This window comes from Trichosurus vulpecula, chromosome 2 (genome assembly GCF_011100635.1).
Source record: "Trichosurus vulpecula isolate mTriVul1 chromosome 2, mTriVul1.pri, whole genome shotgun sequence".
Taxonomy (NCBI): domain Eukaryota; kingdom Metazoa; phylum Chordata; class Mammalia; order Diprotodontia; family Phalangeridae; genus Trichosurus; species Trichosurus vulpecula.
Window position 1 is genome coordinate 384,747,584 of NC_050574.1, and position 21,000 is coordinate 384,768,583.

Sequence of the window (21,000 nt, forward strand, 5' to 3'; positions counted from 1 at the left end):
ATCTTTTCATTATGTTAATATGATAATAATATCCTCACAAAGGGAGAATTAGTGTGAGATGTGAATTAGTGGAAGATGTGACTTAATAAGAGACATGATGCAATTTTCAAAAGTGAATTAAGAATTTTACATGTAAAAATAGCATTGATAATTGTGAAGAAGGCAAAATTATTTTCTTATTTGAAGCATCTATCTGATAATTTTAAGAGACAAGCACTCATTTTCCATTTCAGGCCTTCGTGATGTGACAATTAAAATTCTCTGAAATTTCAGGTGAACTATGTGATGATTCTTTTTTGTGGGGGGAGGGGCATTCATCTCTTTTATTATCTAATATTTTTAGTTTTCAACATTGATTTCCACAAGATTTTGAGTTACAAATTTTCTCCCCATTGCTACCCTCCCCCCACCCCAAGATGGCATATATTCTGATTGCTCCTTTCACCAGGCTGTCCTCCCTTCTGTTACCCCACCTGCTCCCCTTATCCACTTTCTCCTTACTTTCTTGTAAGGCAAGATAGATTTCTATACCCCATGGCCTGTATGTCTTATTTCCCAGTTGCATGTAAAAACAACTTCTTTTTTAGCATTTGTTTTTAGAACTATGAGTTCCAAATTCTCTCGCTTCTTCTCTCCCACACAAGCTCCTTGAGAAGGCAAGCAATTCAATGTAAGCCACAGATGTATCATTATGCAAAACACTTCCATAACAGTCATGTTGTGAAAGACTAACTATATTTCCCTCCATCCTATCCTGTCCCTCTTTATTCAATTTTCTCCCTTGATCTTGTCCCTTTTCAAAAGTGTTTGCTTTTGATTAAATTCTCTCCTGATCACCCATCCCTTCTATCATCCCCCCTCTCTTATTCCCTTCCCCCCTACTTTGCTGTAGGGTAAGATACCCAATTGAGTGTGTATGTTATTCCCTCCTTAAGTCAAATTTGATGAGAGCAAGATTCATTCATTATATTTCACCTGCCTCCTTTTCCCTTCCAATAGAACTGCTTTTTCTGGTTTTTTTTATCCTTTTCTTTTTAATTTGTTTTTATTTAGTACATTTAGTTTTCAGCATTGATTTTCATAAGAGTTTGAATTACAAATTTTCTTCCCATTTCTACCCTCCCCCCGACTCCAAGATGGCATATATTCTGGTTTCCCTGTTCCCCAGTCAGCCCTCCCTTCTGTCACCCCACTCCCCTCCAATCCCCTTTTCCCTTCCTTTCTTGTAGGGCAAGATAAATTTCTACACCCCATTGCCTCTGTATCTTATTTTCTAGTTGCATGCAAAACCTTTTTTTTGTTTATTTTTGAACATCTGTTTTTAAAACTTTGAGTTCCAAATTCTCTCCCCTCTTTCCTTCCCACCCACCCTCCCTAAGAAATCAAGCAATTCAACATAGGCCACATGCATATCATTATGTATAACTCTTCCACAATACTCATGTTGTGAAAGACTAACTATATTTTGCTCCTTCCTAACCTATCCCCCTTCATCCAATTTTTTCCCTTGACCCTGCCCCTTTTCAAAAGTGTTTGTTTTTGATTACCTCCACCCCCATCTGCCCTCCCTTCTATCATTCCCCCTTTTTTATCTTCTTCCTCCTTCTTTCCTGTGGGGTAAGATACCCAATTGAGTATGTATGGTATTCCCTCCTCAGGTCAAATCTGATGAGAGCAAGATTCACTCATTCCCCCTCACCTGCCTTCTCTTCTCTTCCTACAGAACTGCTTTTTCTTGCCACTTTTATGTGAGATAATTTACCCCATTCTATCTCTCCATATCCCCCTCTCTCAATATATTCCTCTCTCATCCCTTAATTTGATTTTATTTCTTTTAGATATCTTCCCTTCATCTTGAACTCACCCTGTGCCTGCTCTCTCTCTCTCTCTCTCTCTCTCTCTCTCTCTCTCTCTCTGTATATATATATATATATATATATATATACATATATGTATATATACACATACATATATACATACATACACACTCACATATACATATATATACATAAAAATATATATATACATGCATATTCCCTTCAGCTATCCTAATACTGAGGTCTCATGAATCATACACATCATCTTTCCATGTAGGAATGTAAACAAAACAATTCAACTTTAGTAAGTCCCTTGCAATTTCTTTTTCTTGTTCTTTTTCTTGATTACCTTTTCATGCTTCTCTTGATTCTTGTGTTTGAAAGTGAAATTTTCTATTCAGCTCTGGTCTTTTCAGTGAAAAAGCTTGAAAGTCCTCTATTTGATTGAAAATCCATATTTTGCCCTGGAGTACTATACTCAGTTTTGCTGGGTAGGTGATTCTTGGTTTTAATCCTAGCTCCATTGACCTCCAGAGTATCATATTCCAAGCCCTTCAGTCCCTTAATGTAGAAGCTGCTAGATCTTGCATTATCCTTATTGTGTTTCCACAACACTCATATTGTTTCTTTCTTGCTGCTTACAATATTCTCTCCTTGACCTGGGAACTCTGGAATTTGGCGATAATATTCCTAGGAGTTTTCTTTTTGGGATTTTTTTCAAGAGGTGACTGGTGGATTCTTTCAATTTCTATTTTACCCTCTGGCTCTAGAATATCAGGGCAGTTTTCCTTGATGATTTCTTGAAAGATGATGCCTAGGCTCTTTTATTGATCATGGCTTTCAGGTAGTCCAGTAATTTTTAAATTATCTCTCCTGGATCTATTTTGCAGGTCAGTGGTTTTTCCAATGAGATATTCACATTGTCTTCCATTTTTTTCGTTCTTTTGGTTCTATTTTATAATATCTTGATTTCTCATCAAGTCACTAGCTTCCACTTGCTCCAATCTAATTTTTAAGGTAGCATTTTCTTAAGTAGTCTTTTGGACCTCCTTTTCCATTTGGCTAATTCTGTCTTTTAAGGCATTCTTCTCTTCATTGACTTTTTGGAGCTCTTTTGCCATTTGCGTTAGTCTATTTTTAAGGTTTTATTTTCTTCAATATTTTTGGGGTCTCCTTTAGCACATCGTTGATCTGTTTTTCATGATTTTCTTGCATTGTTCTCATTTCTCTTCCCAATTTTTCCTCTACTTCTCTTACTTGCCTTTCCAAATCCTTTTTGAGGTCTTCCATTGCCTGAGACCAATTCATATTTTTCCTGGAGGCTTTTGATGTAGGCTCTTTGACTTTGTTGCTGGCTGTATGTTTTGATCTCCTTTGTCACAAAAAAAAAGATTCTAGAGTCTGAGTCTGAGTCCTTTTATGCTGCTTGCTCATGTTCCCAGCCAACTACTTGACCCTTGAGCTTTTGTCAGGAAATGACTGTTTTCAGAGTGGAGAGTGCTTTCCCCCAAGCTTGGGGGGTTTTACACTGCTCTTTTCAGAGCTACTTCTATTCTGAGATGGTATGATATTCCTCCCCTGGCCTGTGCTCTGGTCGATGAGTGCAAGCATTCCTTTCTGCTGTGTAACTACCAGAAGGACTCCCTCTCCACAGTCACTGCAAGCTCTGTCACACCAGCACTCCTCCTTCCCCAAGAACTGCCAACCAGGACCACAACCCAGATCCAAGCAGGGCAAAGCAAGAGAACCCTGCCTCTGCACCAGCAAAGCACTCCCTGCATTCTCTCTCTGATCCACTGCTTGAATCCTCCCACTGAGTGGGCAAGGGGCTGGAAGCAACCACACTGGAGCTCTGGAAGCAGCCACCAGAGCTTCCTGCTGCTGCTGCTGCATCTAGCTCTGCTGCCCCTGCCAGACTGAGCACTTCTGTCACCGAGATCCAGAAGTTTTCCCACTGACCTGCTCAGTGGTTTTTGGTGTTTGTGTGTACTAGACTTTGAGAAGTCTAGTAACTGCTACAGCTCAGTAATTCAGGGCCCTGAGGCCTACTCTGCCCTATCTCCTCCCCCCATCTCCTCTGTGCCTGTTCTGTCCTGGTGCAGCCCATGTGAGGCTGTGTTCCACTCCCAGCATCATGTGATAGACCCTTCCCAGTGACCATCCATGCTGTCCTGGGCTGGAAACCTGCTTCCCTCTGTTATTACCTGGGTTTTGTAGCTCTATAATTTGTCCAGAGCCATTTTTACAGGTGTTTGTAGGGATTTGGGGGAGAGCTTAAGCGAGTCCCTGTTTTCCATCTGCTGTCTTGACTTTGCCCCAATGATTTTTCTTATAGGTCTATTTTACTATTTGATTTATTTTTTACCTTATTTTTTTATTTTTATATTTTCATTTTATTTTTTTAGTTTGATTATAAGAGTAAGCATCTTTAGGAAGGGCTAGCCTAAAGGAAGTCAGATTGAAATAGATAATCTCTTACACCTAGGTTACCTTTAATTTTTTGAATAGATAGATTAATAAGACTTTATCATTTAGTAGCAGATATTTTAGAAGAATAAAATAATCATAAGTTTATAAGGTTTTTTTAGAAGGCTAAATTTTCCTTTCAAGCAGAAAGGGGAGTTGACCAGAGTCCGAGTTAGCCTTTCTGGCAGCTAGAGAAAAGTTAGCCAGAGGTTAACTTCATCTTTTCAGTCTGAGTGGGTAAGCTCCTTTTTTAAAAAATAAGCTAGAATCTAACTTGAGTAATGGGATATTCTAAGGAAAATGGGGTGTGACTGCTAACCATGACCACAAGTTGTTCTTTCCCAGGAGACTTTCTGTTTATAAAAGGCACCGCCTGCAGTAAAAGATGTCTGGCAAAAGATTAATAAAGTCTGGGAGAAGCTAATTAGTCAGGTGACCTACCTTGTCCAGTTGAATTATGTTCAAAACATGTTTCTGCCACTTTTTAATTCCTTTTTGTTGTAAAAATCAGCTCTTTAAATCATTCTTTATCTCTTACCTATAATCAGTTAGGTGACCCTACTCGATATGGAAATGCTAACTTTACAAATTAAATCATAGATGGCTCAGTAGCTTTGTCCTCAGTTTCTTTTTTTTTTTATCTCAGATAATTGATCTTAAAACCAGTTAGAACAGTGCAGGCTTAAATACTTCTTGGCAACTGTACATCCCATCTCTCTTTGTCATTTTACATTCTTTATCACAGATAGACTGTAAAATAGAATTCACATTAGAATCTTCTTGAAATACATTTGGGAATCACCCAGAGCTCCTAGTGTTCTAGAAACAGGTTTATGCACATATAAATGCATATTTTATGCCACAATCTAGAAGACTTTTTTGATATTAATGTTATTGGTAGTGTATTTCTGATAGACAAATATAGGCATAAATAAATACATGGGAAAATAACATAGTAGAAATATACTGGATTTGGAGTCAGACTTACCATCTTCAAATTTCTGACCTGCCACTTACTACTTGTGTGATTTTATGTAAATCACTTAATCCAGATTAGTCTGTTTTTTTAATCCATAAAGTAGAATTGAACTAGATAAGTTGTAAAGTCTCTCTAGGAACTAAACTTATTACTGTAGATGGGAGCCAGATTTGAAAAAATTGGTTAAGATCCTTGATAATAAATACTGAGTCTAGAATGTGGCAGAAAGATGGGGCACTGGATAGAGTACTGGAATAGGATTCAGAAAAAGATGATTTCAGGTCTTTGCAATCCTTAAAACCATATAATTGCTAGCTGTTCTTATTTATTCCCTTACCTCTTAAGTCAACAAAAGTAAGAAAGAGTCTAGTAGTTTGGCTTTTAAAATATTGCCAGGGTTTAAGAGTAGAAAATATTAAAAAAAAAAAAAAAAAAAAAACATGAGAAATATCCTACAGGGACAAATTGGAGGAGGTAAATATTGTATCAGAGAAGGCCAGTTTTACAAGAATAAGCACACAGCTTGAGTCCTTCTGAATCCTACTGTGCTTTCTCACTATGCTGAATACCATATGTGCCATAAGTTTCCAACATCCACAATCCTTGACTATTTTTTGACGTTCCATTGACTGAGGGCACAAGGAATGATGCAATTAGTTTCTAATTTTCTAAATTTTACATATTTGGCAAAGAATGTGGCTTTGCAAAATGTTTGTGGACCACAAATTAAACTAAGGGAATGGAAAGTACCTCAACTTCTTAAGCAAAGAGGGAGGAGACTAGAGGGCAAAATGTCAAAAAACATCTCAGAGTTTTTTGGTTTTTGGTTTTTTTTTTATACTGCAACCATTTCCTGCCACTCACTTTGCCTTTTTGAGGGGAATTTGACTCTTATGCCCAGAGGAAGGTTGATCCATGAAGGAACAATTTTCCTTTATGAAACTGGATGCTTATTTTACTTTTCACCAGTTCCAAATGCTGAGACTATACATCTTGCTCAGTTTGATGTGCTGGACAAGTTCTGGTAAGATATCTGTTAGCAATTCATTTATACTTATACACACTTATCTACAATGTCTAGATAAAAGCAGGCAAAATGGTGGAAAATATTCATATTTATTAGTGTTAAATTGCTGAAGGTAAATTCGATTGCTAGGGAATAAGAATACATTTTTACCATGAATTTAGATTTTATGTTGTCTTTCTTTTCTGGCATGAATCTACAATGGAATGCATGTTCTTGTTAGACACCACAAAATACTCATCTTATGGTAAAGAAAATCCCAAATTTAAAAGCTCTGACCATGAATAATTTCCATGTAAGTGCTTGTGGTAGTGGAACACTTATATGTATGATAAAATGTATTTACTTTATTTATGAGGCTATAATCGTACCATCTTAAAATATGATTTACTTTTTTTATCCTTGTGTTTAAAGTTTTAGACATCCCTCACTCCCAAGAAACGTTTGAATTTTTTCTTTTTTGCAAATATAAAGTGAATGCTCTCTTTATCCATTGGGTTGTGTGTGTGTGTGTGTGTGTGTGTGTGTGTGTGTGTGTATTTTGTTCTTGGGTATTGTTCTTTGAACATTGTACATGTCTGGCATCTCAAAGTGAAAAAAATATTAACTTTCTCTTCTTATATGAGATTTCAATACATGTGTTAAAATGTTAGCTATGAAAATTAGGACTTTCTGATTTAACACCAACTAAATACTAATCCAGAGTTTCTAATGTAACTAGTGGCAGTTGATGAAAGATTGTCCTTTTATCAACAGTTTCATTCTAGCAAAATCTAAATGAAACATAGAAACAGACCTTTTAAATATTAACAGTAACAATTAGCAACCAGTAGTGAATGACACTTTTATCACCACTCAGAGGATTAGCATTGTAAACAGCAAAAGATATCCAGATAATTTTGGGGGGTGGGAGGGATTAGTGTTCTAAAAAACAGAAGCTAAATCAACAGTTTATAATACAAGGGAAAGAAGTCAACAAGCCATTCCACTTCCCCTCCTCCCCTCATCTTCTCTCCCTTTTATATTCAATATAATAATTATAGCTAATATTTAAATAGTGCTTTACCCGAGAGCTATTCCATTTAATACTTACAATGTCCCTGTGAAGTAAGTGGCATTAGGATGAAGAAACTGAAGCTGGCAGAGGTTAATGACTTGCCCAGAGTCAGACAGTAAGTGCCTAAAGTAGGATTATGTGTATTTACTTAAATCCCCTAGGGAATAATCTGAGTTCTGCACTTTGGAGATAGACTCAATATCAACAATATTATAAACAAAAATCACTTTTCAATTTAAACAAACATTTATTAAATGCCTATTATGTGCAAGGCACTGTGCTATGTATGGACCACACTCCTTGCAAAAGAAAAGAAAACAAACAAACGCATACATTCAACTGGGGAGGTACGATATGTACAAAGCTCAGTAAATATAGAGTATTTTGAAGAGAAAGGCAGTATGGTTAGCTAAGAGAAAGAGGCAAGGCTTCACTGCGGATGTGGCAAGAGAAGTGAAGTAGATGATTCTCAGAGGTAGAGAGGTGGATTAATGTTATATAGGAAGGATGAAGCAGTTTGGAAATTTGAGAAGGTGACCTACTGAATGCCAGTGGGGAAACAGTAGGTCATTTTAATTGAAATGAATAATACAAGAAAGGGAGTTAGTATAGGTAAAGGTAGATTTGAAGTAGTCAGTGGAGAACCTTAAATGCCTGATTAAGGAGTTTTTATTTTATTCTAAAGACAATAGGGGGCCTTTTATGGCTTTTCTGGGGATGAAGTGAGAGGAATGATATGATTAGATTTGCATTTTAGGAAGACTGAAATCAAGGGAGATTAATTAGGAAACTCTTGAAGCATTTCAAAATAGTGGTGTTGAGGACTTGAGAGAAATGTGAACCGGGAAGTTATAAAATTAATGATTAAAAATCTTGTGTGTTTTTCTGTGGTGATGATTAAGTTTAAAGTTGTTTACTCTGCTTTGGAAATGCCTTAAAATAAAACAATTAGACACAGTCCTACTTGTCCTTTTAATTATTGCTATAGGCATTGCAAAGTCAAAACAGGAAGTCTAAAATCCCGTCTGTTCAGTGCCTACCTTGTTTTGTTGTCCTTCAAGTTTTGTCTATTTTGAATAATTTATATTTATGTTACAGTTTTAGGGATAAAGTATTTGAAGTATTCATTTCCTCATTCTACTGCCTGTATGCATGGGGCATAGCCAGCAAATCATACCATGACATATCATGTCTTAGCCAGCAGATACGATTTGCGTAACTATTCTAAAATTTGAGTAAGAAATGTGTCATAGATATAATGGCACCATTTCAATTCCCACTGAGGAAACACTTAGAGTATTCAGGAATAAATATAGATGTCCATGACAAGAATGGCTTAGATTTTGTAGGATAGGAGCCAGATTGAGAAGGACTTTTCCTCCACACATACACACATATGTGTGTGTTGTATATACTAATATGTATGTATATGTATTACGAGTGTCAGTGGGGGTGATGGGAGTTGGCGAGTTTCAGGAACCCCAAAGACTGAAGTTCTGGGACAGGGTCATCTTGAATGAATTCAAGGACTCAAGCAGTCTTTAAGTCAAGTTGGCAAAAGTTTATTGATATGCTTTACAGCGGGCAAAAGTTCTTAGGGAACTTGTGATCTAAGAGGGATACAGTTAAAGTTTATATAGGATAAACTATAGTAAGACATGTGCTAAATATGCTAGCTAGGTGATTCAGGGCAGGATTAGGGAGTAGTTAAGGAGTGGTCAGTTCTTAAAGGAACATGCACTTTTAGTATCTACTGTGCAGTGTTTTACTCAGACTTCACTGGGAAAAAGCCCAAAGTGGGGCTTACATGGAGGGGTGGTTTTAGGCCTGCAAAGTCACCAAGTCAACTAGTGGTCAGGGTTAACTGAGAAACGTCCAGGCTGCCACCCATCAATGTCTTGTTAGACAAGACAGATGTAGGGAGTATACATATGTCTAAGTCTAGGATACATATAATGAGGAGTCCAAGATGCATATAATGAGGTAGGGAGTTGGCACAGATAGTCCAATGGGTACTAAATATCTTTATGAGCTAGTACAAAGCTGGTTCAAACTAATAAATCCTATAGGTGCCATTGTTACTGTATCAGGGAGAGAGATAAGTATTTTGCTGGGGCGAACTCGATTAACTGCCAGGCACAGTGTTCTTATGGTGGAGAAAAACCACTAGGAACAGTATTTTGAGGCTAGAGAGAAATGTGATCTTGGAATTGGGGTCCAAGCACAGGCACTCAAGCACCCCATCAGGGGCACATATAGGTATGTAAGTATATTCCCCTCCTCAGTAACGAAGAATATAAAAAAAGAAAGAGAAAATGTTCAGCAAAAGTACATATGCATTTTTTTGATACATTCTGGGAAGATGGTACATTAGGTCAGAAGTTTCCAGGCTCTCCAGATTTTGTCCATAAACAGAAATAAAATAACCACAAAATGAACATAAAGCAGAAAAAAATAAAGGGGTAAAGCAATTGTCTTCCTAAGAAATTTTATGAAGACCTCAAAAAAGATTGCAGGAGCTAAAGTTTGGTCTGAGTGAAGTGTTAACACCTCTAGGCTGACTCTACTGAATCAACAAACAGTAGACCCTGAGGGAAGCAGACTAGGCCTCAAAAAAATTTCACCTTACTTTTCATATCATTCACAGCCTCTAGAAATTTCACCTCAGGAGCTTTCACGTCATGAAATTTTACCTCACAAATTTTCATATAAAGAACAGCAGAGGTTGAATGAGGAAAGATTGAGGGAACAAACCCCTGCTATTTCCAGAAGTCAGGCCTAGTGGTTCTGACCAGGCATGATCCCACACTGTGGCTATGGGCAACAAGGAGCAACCACAGGCCTGGTGAGTACAGTACCACAGGGAGCAAGAACATTTTTGGAACATGGCTGGGGTATGAGGGAAGAAAAGAAGAGTCTCTGAGGTTGAGCACACTCCACCCCTTCCCCCCACCCAGCCCAGAATTCAGAAAACAGTTGTAAGAAGGACCTGAGGCCTAGGGCAACATTACTCACAATTTGGGATTAAAACTTCATAATAACAATATTAAGCTGCTAAAAAATAAAATAAGACAAATTAAAAATAAAAATGAGTAAGTGAAGGAAAAAGAACCTGATTGTTAATACCTACTTTGGTATAAAAGAAGACCGGGATTCATATTCAGAGGAAGATAGTGAGGTTAAAAAAAAAAGCCACTCCTACCCTCAAGAGTGATATCAAATGGTCACCAGCTCAAAAGGAAATCTTGGAAAAACTTAAAAAGGAATTCAAAAATCAAATAAGGGAAAACAAGGAAAAATTAGAAAAAAAATAAAGCAATTCAAGAAAATTATGGAAAGAAAGTTAACCAACTGGAAAAACAGAGACACAAAATCTGAAGGAAGAAAATAAAAAAGGAATTTAAAAATCAAGTAAGAGAGGACAAGGAAAAACTAGAAAAAACCAAAAGCAAGCCAAGAAAATTATGAAAAGAAAGTTAACCAATTAGAAAACAGAGGCACAAAATCTTAAGGAACAAAGTAACTTCTTGAAAACTAGAACTGGGCAAGTGGAATCAAATGAGCCAATAAGACATTAAGATATAATTAAACTAGAGAAAATAGAAGAGAATCTAAAACATTTCATTAGAAAAGTAACTGATGGGGGTGGGGGGGCGGGCAGAGCCAAGATGGCAGCTGGAAAGCAGGGACTTGCATGACTTCCCTGCCAAGTCCCTCCAAAAACCTATAAAAAATGGCTGTGAACAAATTATAGAACTCAGAACCCACAAAATAGCAGAGGGAAGCAGGGCTCCAGCCCAGGACAGCCTGGATGGTCTCTGGGTGAGGTCTATCGTGCATGGAGCTGGGAGCAGAAGGGGAGCAGAGCACAGTGTGGGCGACAGCAGGACCAACCAGACCAGGAGCCAGGCAGAACAGTCCCTAGCGCCCTGAATCAGTGAGCTGTGGCAGTTACCAGACTTCTCAACCCACAAACACCAAAGACAACAGAGAAGAACTGCAGAACCCATGAAATAGCAGAGGGAAGCAGGGCTCCAGCCCAGGACAGCTTGGATGGTAGCTGGGTGAGGTCTATTCCACACAGAGCTGGGAGCAGAGGGGAGCAGAGGGGAGTGGAGCCCAGAGTGGGCAGTGGCAGGACCAACCAGACCAGGAGCCAGGAGGAACAGGCCCTAGTGCCCCAAAACAGTGAGCTGTGGCAGTTACCAGACCTCTCAAACCACAAACACCAAAGACAACAGAGAAGGTTAGTGGAAAAAGCTGCGGGGACAGAGTGAAAGGAGTTCACGGTTCGGCCACCTCTCCAGGGGCAGCAGGGGTGGTACAGCTACAGAACTACAGCTGCAGTTGCTTCTGGCCTCAGGCCCACCTGGGGGGAGGAATTAAGTGGCAGATCTGAGCAGGAGGGCACAGCCTGCTTAAGATCTGAGTCCATTCCGGGTTGGCGGTTCTTGGGGAAGGAGGAGTGCTGGTGTGGCAGAGTTGGCTGTATAGAAATAGCTCTGAAAACAACAGTGCATCCCCTCAAGCTTGGAACAAAGTACTCTTTACTCTACAAGCAGTCATACCCTGCTGCAAAACTCAAGGGTCAAGTAAGTTGGCTGGGAACAAGAACAGGCAGCGAAAACAGACTCAGATTGAGTCTCAGATGTTGGAATCTTTCTTTGGTGACAAAGAAGACCAAAACATACAGCCAGAAGAAGTCAACAATGTCAAAGAACCTACATCAAAAGCCTCCAAGAAAAACATGAACTGTTCTCAGGCCATGGAAGAGCTCGAAAAGAATTTGGAAAAGCAAGTTAGAGAAGTAGAGGAAAAAATGGGAAGAGAAATGAGAAGGATGCAAGAAAACCATGAAAAACAAGTCAATGACTTGCTGAAAAAGACCCAAAAAAATACTGAAGAAAACAACACCTTAAAAAATAGACTAACTCAAATGACAAAAGAGCTCCAAAAAGCCAATGAAGAGAAGAATGTCTTGAAAGGCAGAATTAGCCAAATGGAAAAGTAGGTCCAAAAGACCACTGGAGAAAATACTACCTTAAAAATTAGATTGGAGCAAGTGGAAGCTAGTGACTTGATGAGAAATCAAGATATTATAAAAACAGAACCAAAGGAATGAAAAACTGGAAGACAGTGTGAAATATCTCATTGGAAAAACCACTGACCTGCAAAATAGATCCAGGAGAGATAATTTTAAAATTATTGGACTACTTGAAAGCCAGGATCAAAAAAAGAGCCTAGATCTCATCTTTCAAGAAATTATCAAGGAGAACTGCCCTGATATTCTAGAAGCAGAGGGTAAAATAGAAATTGAAAGAATCCACAGATCGCCTCCTCAAATAGATCCCAAAAAGAAAACTCCTAGGAAATGTTGTCACCAAATTCCAGAGCTCCCAGATCAAGGAGAAAATACTGCAAGCAGCCAGAAAGAAACAATTTGAATACTGTGGAAACATAATCAGAATAATACAAGATCTAGTGACTTCTACATTAAGAGATTGAAGGACTTGGAATATGATATTCTGGAGGTCAATTCAGCTAGGATTAAAACCAAGAATCACCTACCCAGCAAAACTGAGTATCATGCTCCAAAGCAAATATGGGCTTTCAATAAAATAGAGGAATTTCAAGCTTTCTCAGTGAAAAGACCAGAGCTGAATAGAAAATTTGCATTTCAAACACAAGAATCAAGAGAAGCATGAAAAGGTAGTCAAGAAAAAGAAATTGCAAGGGACTTAACTAAAGTGGAACTGTTTTGTTTACATTCCTACATGGAAAGATGATGTGTATGATTCATGAGACCTCAGTATTAGGGTAGCTGAAGGGAATATGCATATATACGTATATATATAGAGAGAGGGCACAGGGTGAGTTGAATATGAAGGGATGATATCTAAAAAAATAAAATCAAATTAAGGGATGAGAGAGGAATATATTGAGAGAGGGAGAAAAGGAGAGATAGAATGGGTTAAATTATCTCACACAAAAGTGGCATGAAAAAGCAGTTCTTTAGGAAAGGAAGAGGAGGCAGGTGAGGGGGAGGGGGAATGAGTGAATCTTGCTCTCATCAGATTTGACCTGAGGAGGGAATAACATACACACTCAATTGGGTATCTTACCCCACAGGAAAGAAGGAGGAAGAAGATAAAAAAGGAGGGATGATTGAACGGAGGGCAGATAGGGGGAGGAGGTAATCAAAAACAAACACTTTCAAAAAGGGACGAAGTCAAGGGAGAAAATTCAATAAAGGTGGATAGGTTAGGAAGGAGCAAAATATAGTTAGTCTTTCACAACATGAGTATCATGGAAGTGTTTTACATAATGATACTCATGTGACCTATGTTGAATTGCTTGACTTCTTAAGGAGGGTGGGTGGGGAGGGAAGAGAGGAGAGAATTTGGAACTCAAAGTTTAAAAACAGATGTTCAAAAACAAAAAAAAAATATTTTTGCATGCAACTAGGAAATAAGATATACAGGCAATGGGGCATAGAAATTTATCTTGCCCTACAAGAAAGAAAAGGAAAAGGGGATGGGAGGGGAGTGGGGTGACAGAAGGGAGGGCTGAGTGGGGAATGGGGCAACCAGAATATATGCCATCTTGGAGTTGGGGGGTGGGTAGAAATTTGAAATTCAAACTCTTGTGAAAATCAATGCTGAAAACTGAATATATTAAATAAATTAAATAAATAAATTTAAAAAAAACAACTGATCTAGAGAACAGATCAAGGAGAAACAATATAAGAAGTGTCAGATTACCTGAAAATTGTGATCAAAAGAAGAATCTGGAGACAATATTATAAGAAATTATTAAGGGAAATTGCCCTGGAGTTCTAGAACAAGAAGGTAAAGTAGAAACAGAAAAAATCCACCTATCACCACCTGAAAGAGATCCTAGGAAGAAAACTTACAGGAATATCATATCTGAATTTCAAAATTCCCAGGTTAAAGGGAAACTATTGCAAGCAACAAGAAAAAAAACCTATTTAAATAATGTGGGAAAGCATTCAGGATTTCACAAGATCTAGCAGCTTCTACACTAAAAGACTGTAGGTCTTGCAACATTACATTTGGAAGAAGAAAGGAGCTGGGATTGCATCCAAAAATAACTTGTCCAGCAAAGTTGAGTATAATCATGAATGGGGAAAAAAAATGGATATTTGATGAACTAAAAGACTTTCAGGTATTTGTAACAAAAAGACCAGAACTCAATGGAAATTTTGATATAAAAAAACTCAGAAGAAATATAAGGAAATCATTAAAGACTAATTATAAGCCATTGATTAAGGTCAAATTGTTTATTTATGATATATGAAAATGCTATTAATATTATTAATTATTAGTTAGTATTAGTAGTAATAGTATTCTTAATGCTGTTATTACTAAGGGAGTTTCAAAGAAAGATTGGGACTGAGTTGTACATGATGAGGTGATTCTAACAAAAACCAAAATTGGGTAGGAAAAACCTAAAGGGGGAAATTATGTCATGAAAACAGGGCATGAAAGGAAGAACTAATACAGAGGAAACAGGTTGGGGTGGAGGGCTGGTAATATTAGAACCTTACACTTATCTAGGTTGAAGGGGAAACAGTGTATACATCTTAAGATTTTTAAAACTCTTTTGAACTTCTAGAGAAGTGAGAAAACTAGTGGATAGGGTTGGGGAGGGACTTTTAGAAGGGTGTATAAATTAAGATTAAGAAGGAGTGAATAGATAAGGGAGAGACTTCTAGAGAACTGGGTAAAATGTAAGCTAAGAGAGTAAGGGTAGAAGATAAGGTAATTGGGATAGGGTAAAAAGAGAAGCTGAGAAGGAAAATAGTGAATAAGTATAAGATAGAAGGAAATTCACAAATAGTAATCATTACTTTGAATGAATGGGACAAACTCACCCATAAAACAGAAACAGATAGCACAATGGATTAAAAATCAGAATCCAACAATATGTTGTTTACAAGAAATACATTTTAAAGTGAGAGATACAGACAGATTTAAAATGGAGGGTTAGAATAGAATTTATTATGATTCAGCTGATGCAAAAAAGGCAGGGGTAGCAATTATAATCACAGACAAAGTTATGGCTAAAATAGATTTAATCAAAAGAGACAAACAAGGTAACTACATTTTGATAAAAAATACCATAGAAGCAATATCAATACTGAAACTATATTCACTAAATACGATGGCATCTAATTTTTTAAAAGAAAATTAAATGAATTATAGGTGGAGATAGATAGTAGTACTATAATAGTAGGAGACTTTAATCTTTCCCTCTCAGAACTAGATAAATCTAATACTCCCCCCCCAAAAAAAGAGAAAGAAGTTAAGGAAATTAATGCAATTTTGGATAAACCAGATATGATAGATAGCTGGGGAAAAAACTGAATGGAAATAGGAAGGAATATACCTTTTTCCTCAGCAGTTTATGGTACAAAGATTACCATATCTTTGGTAATTTTACAAAGATTAACCATATATTAGTAGATAAAAATGTTATAATTAAAAGCAGAAATATTATAAGTATCCCTTTCAGGTCATAATGCAATAAAATTATATTTAATATGGGACCAAGGAAACATATATTAAAAGTTAATTGGATATTAAACAACCTACTCTTAAAGAATGAATGGGTTAAAGAACAAATGATAGAAACAATAGTTTCATTAAAGAGAAAGACAATATCGAGACAACATATTATAATCTAAGGGATGTAGCAAAAAGCAGTGAATAGGGGAAAATTTGTATCTCCAAATGCTAACATCAATAAAACAGAGAAAGAGCAGACTAATGAATTGGGTATACAATTTTAAAAACTAGAAAAAGAACAAATTAAAAACTCCCCAATTAAACACTAAATTGGTAAACCTAAAAATTAAAGGTGAGATTAATAAAAATGAAAGAAAAAAAGTTGAATTAATAAATAAAACTAGGAGTTGGTTTTATGAAAAAAATGATAAACAATTGGTTAATGTGACTTTAAAAAGACAGAAGAAAACCAAATCACTTAGTATTAAAAAATCAAAAGGGTGAATATATCACCAAATAAGAGGAAATTGAAGCATTATAAGGAGTTATTTTGCCCAATTATGTGCCAATAAATTTAACAATTTAAGTGAAATGGAAGAATACTTACAAAAAGTTAAATTGCCTAGATTAGCAGAAGAGAAAATAGAATATCTAAATTGACCTATTTTAGAAAAAGAAAGAGAACAGGTCATAAATGAGCTTCCTAACACAAATGCCCCAAGAGTAGATGGATTTACAAGTGAATTTTATCAACCACTTAATGATGGACTAATTCCAATTTAAATAAATTATTTGGAATAATAGATAAAGAAGATATTCTACCAAACTCCTTTTATGAAACAAATATCATACTGATACCTAAACCAGAAAGAGTAAAAACAGAAAAATAAAATTATAGACCAATTTCATTCATGAATATGAATGCAAAAATCCTAAATAAAATACTAGCTAAAAGATTACAACAATTTTATTACAAAGATTATATATTATGATCAAGTGGGATTTATACCAGGAATGCAGGGGTGGTTTAACGTAATGAAAACTATTAACATAATTGATCAATTACATCAATAATAAAAGTTTTAAAAATCATATGATTGTATGAGATGCAGAAAAAACTGTTGATAAAGTTCAACACTCATTTCTACTAAAAAAAAAATTTAAAGTATTGGAATAAAAGAATTTTTCCTTAAATTGGTGAAAAGCATTTATCTAATACCATTAATAACAAATGTTAGAAAAGATGTAGAAAAATTGAGACACCAATTCATTGTCAGAGGAATTGTAAAATGATCCAATAATTTTGGAGAACAATATGGAATTATGCCCAAAGAGTTATTAAACGACCTATACCCTTTGACCGAGCAATACCACTACTTGGTCTATTTCCGAAGATGATTAGGGAAAAAGGAAAAGAACTTAAATGTTCTAAAATATTTGTAACAGCTCTCTTTGTGGGAGAAAAGAACTGGAAATTGCAGGGATGTCCATCAATTGGGGAATGACTGAACAAGTTGTGGTATGTAATTGTGATGTTATAAGAAATGATGAGCTCAATGATTTTAGAAAAACATGGAAATTTTCATAAAATAATGAAGAGTGGAATGAGTAGAACCAAGAGAATATTGTATATAGCAACAGCAATATTGTTTTAAGAATGACTTTGAGCAAATACATTGTTTTGTCTGTTATAAATACCCAAATTAATTATAAAAGACATATGAAGAAAGACGCTGTCTGCATCTAGACAAAGAACGGATAAACAGAAGCATGTATAGAATAATTTTACATATATATATATATATATATATATATACACATACCTATTTGTGTCTAATGTGTCTAATCTCTAGAGCAGAGGGAAGTGAAGAAAAAAAGAAATTTACTTGATAATTTTGTTGTATACTTGCAAGAAATAACAAGTTGTGCATAGTAGATTTGCAGTTTCACATACAATCATCTTTTTATTATAATATGTTATAGAAATGTTTGTTTTATTCCATAAATTAAAATATATTTTTAAAGTGTACACACACACACACACACACACACACACACACACAAAACTAAGTACTTGTGCCAAACTTTTTTTCTTTCTTTTTACTTCATTGCTGGGGAGAGGGAAATGAAGATGATGTAAAAAAAAAAAAGAAGTTAATGAAAGTTTTAAAATCATGTGCATAATTAGTCGACTGTCCCTGAGGACTCTGTCCTAGCCCCTTATCCCCTCCCTTATACATACATGTAGAAACATACACATGTGTTCAATCATCATTTCTTCTTCAGATGACTCCCACCTCTACAAATCTTACCTTAATGTTTCTCCTTATCTCCAGGCCCACATTCAGCCATTGTCCACAGGGCATCTCCATCTTGATGTCCTAAAGACATCCAAGAATCAGAACCTAGGAGTGTGCTGGAGCCAACTTAAATCAGCTCTGCATTTGTTTGTTAATTTTTGATTGTTAAATTTTCAATATGTGCATGTGTACCTGGGAAATCAATGAATATTACAAATTAAGGCTTGATTTCTTTTGCTGATTAACTTGACCTAATAAAGTGATGGAGAAAATATTTAAAATGCAGATTAAAGTTAAAAGCATATGTATGTATGTGTGTATGTATATATACATATATAGTGGGAAGGTATTATATGTGTGCATATATATACATATTTAAAATGCAGATTATATGCAGAAGATATTTAAAATGCAGATTAATCTTAAAAGTATGTTAGGGCATGTGTGTGAGAGTGTGTGTGTGTGTGTGTGTATTCAATGAGTCAGTAGTTAAACATTTTCCAGCATAGACCTGAACATATCCCAAATGGAACTCATCTTTTCCCCCAAAATCATCCTTCTTCCTGGCTACCTTATTTTTACAGAGGGCACCCCTATCTTTGCACAGCAGTCTTCAACACTTCGCTTCCCCCTACCTCTTCATCAAAGTTACCATCCTATTCTAGCTCCTCATCATCTGTTGTCTATCCTATTGAATTTACCTCCTAAATGGCTTTACTTCCTCCATTTTCTCCCCTCTTCAATCCATCATTCACACAACTGTTAAGCTGATATTCCTACAGCACAGATTTGAACATGCCACTTCCCATTCAAGAAGGTTAAGTGGCTCCTCGTTGCCTCTAGAGTAATATAAAGTATCAAACATGTGTCCATCCTATCTTTCCAGACTGATTTCACATTTTTCCCCCTTATACACTCTATGTTCATGTAAAACTGGCCTGCTTGCTGTTCCTTTGACACAATATTTGGTCCAGCTAGGTGACTTAGTGGATAGAGTACTGGGCCTGGAGTCAGGAAGACCTGAGTTCAAATCCAGCCACAGATACTTATTAGCTGTGTGACCTTGGGCAAGTCACTTAACCTCTGTTTGCCTTAATCCCCTTGAGAAGAAAATGGCAAACCATTCCAGCATCTTTGCGCAGAAAACCCCATGGACAGTATGGTCTATGGGGTTACAAAGGGTTGGAATAGACTGAACAATAATAATATATTCAATATTCTATTTCCTGTGTCCATGCTTTTGTAGGCCATCCTCCTACGTAAGAATTCTCTTCTTCCTCACCTCCACCTTTTAGAAGTCCTGGCTCCCATCAAGGTCCCGGCTCAAGTACCACTTCCCTTTCTTTTTTTTAAAGTTTTTCTTACTTATTTATTATATTCTGCATTTAAGAAATAATACTAGCATTTCCATAACATAGTAGAAAAGAAAAAAAAGGTGATTGCACGTGAAGCTGTAAATCAATTATGTACTGATAAATAGAAGTATGTATAGAATGATTTTACATACATACATACATACACACTTTTACATACATGCATACATACACATACATTTGTGTCTAATGGTCAAGTAGCACTTCCTTGAGAGGCCTTTCCTGAACCCTTCAGGTATTAGCTTTCTCCCATAGTAGCATCAAAAGTACTTTGTACATATTTGTATTTTTAAAAAATCTGCATACATGTATCCCCCAGAAAAATTCAGCTCATCAAGGTTCCATTTCCTTTATGCTTTTGTATCCCCATACTGGGTATTCTTTGGGCATATATTAAATGGTTGGTGAATTGAACTGAATTAAATTGACTTTGGACAGTTGTCTATTAGGAGTACCTTTTTCCCAGTTGTTCTCCAAGCCTTAGTTATGTATGATGTTAGACAAAAATATTTTCATCTCCTTATCTTCTTCTCCAAAGTAATAATTGTCACTGTGGCATCATGCGGAGAGAGGTTTGACATCTTAGAGAAGAGTCCGGGGTGATTATATTGCCAGATATTTCCTTTCTACTTCTTATGTTTGGTAAAGTTCTTCAGGTCATATAACTTCATTAGAATAGCTATTTCTTTGTTTGCTGATTAAGTCTTCATCACTCCTACCTCCAAGTCATTGTCCCTTTCTTATAGAAAGGTAGAATCAGTATCTGACACTTCTTATAAGGGTAGGGGTGTGTGTGAGGCCACATGACTACAGTGGTAGATTCATAAATCCTGATCCTGCTACATTGCTTAAACTCACTATTTCAGGCCCATGGAGTGAGTGAGTTAGGGCTGAGTTCACTAAACAGGAGCTCTCACTATTATCATTTTATATTATTTCATGAGGTTAAAAAAATATCATGTTGGGTTCTGGTTCATCTTGCAGACTCTGCTGTAATTATTCTATTTCTGGTACATAATTCTGGTGTAGAGTAGTGTGGTATGTGTGTGTTTCTCTCTCTGCCTATGTGACTGTGTATGTTTGGAAAGATCGTCTTGCCATTTTGTCCTCCAGTTAATTAACCAAAGTTAAATGGGGTAGGAAGATAGTACAAAATCACTTTAAAATTGCCTTTTTGTTCAGTATAATTTTTTCAGATAGGATATATTTTATAACAGGGAGAAATGGTGGGCAAAACATTTAAACAAAGCAACTTTCCTATAGTTTGCTATGTGACAATTTCATTTACACTTGTTTATTTTACTGTGTTTTAATGAAGCATGTAGTCACTTAAAAAGTCAGTGTTCTGGTTCACATGAATTAGATTATTTGATCTAGAATAGATTTCCCTAATGCAAGTGTTCTATATATCTGGTGCTGACTTTGACGAGCCCCCTATTAGGTCAGGTTCCATGTT

The 21,000-nt window shown here is 36.3% G+C and overlaps 1 protein-coding gene across 1 annotated transcript in view; it reads left to right on the forward strand.

Annotated features, from left to right (window-relative positions):
- The first annotated feature begins 6,177 nt into the window (after positions 1-6,177).
- Positions 6,178-21,000, forward strand: part of LIPI (lipase I) — a 74,181-nt gene continuing 59,358 nt past the window's right edge. The window contains exon 1 of the mRNA XM_036744155.1: positions 6,178-6,286. Within this exon, the coding sequence (XP_036600050.1) occupies positions 6,178-6,286 (109 nt within the window). The remainder of the gene's footprint in view (positions 6,287-21,000) is intronic.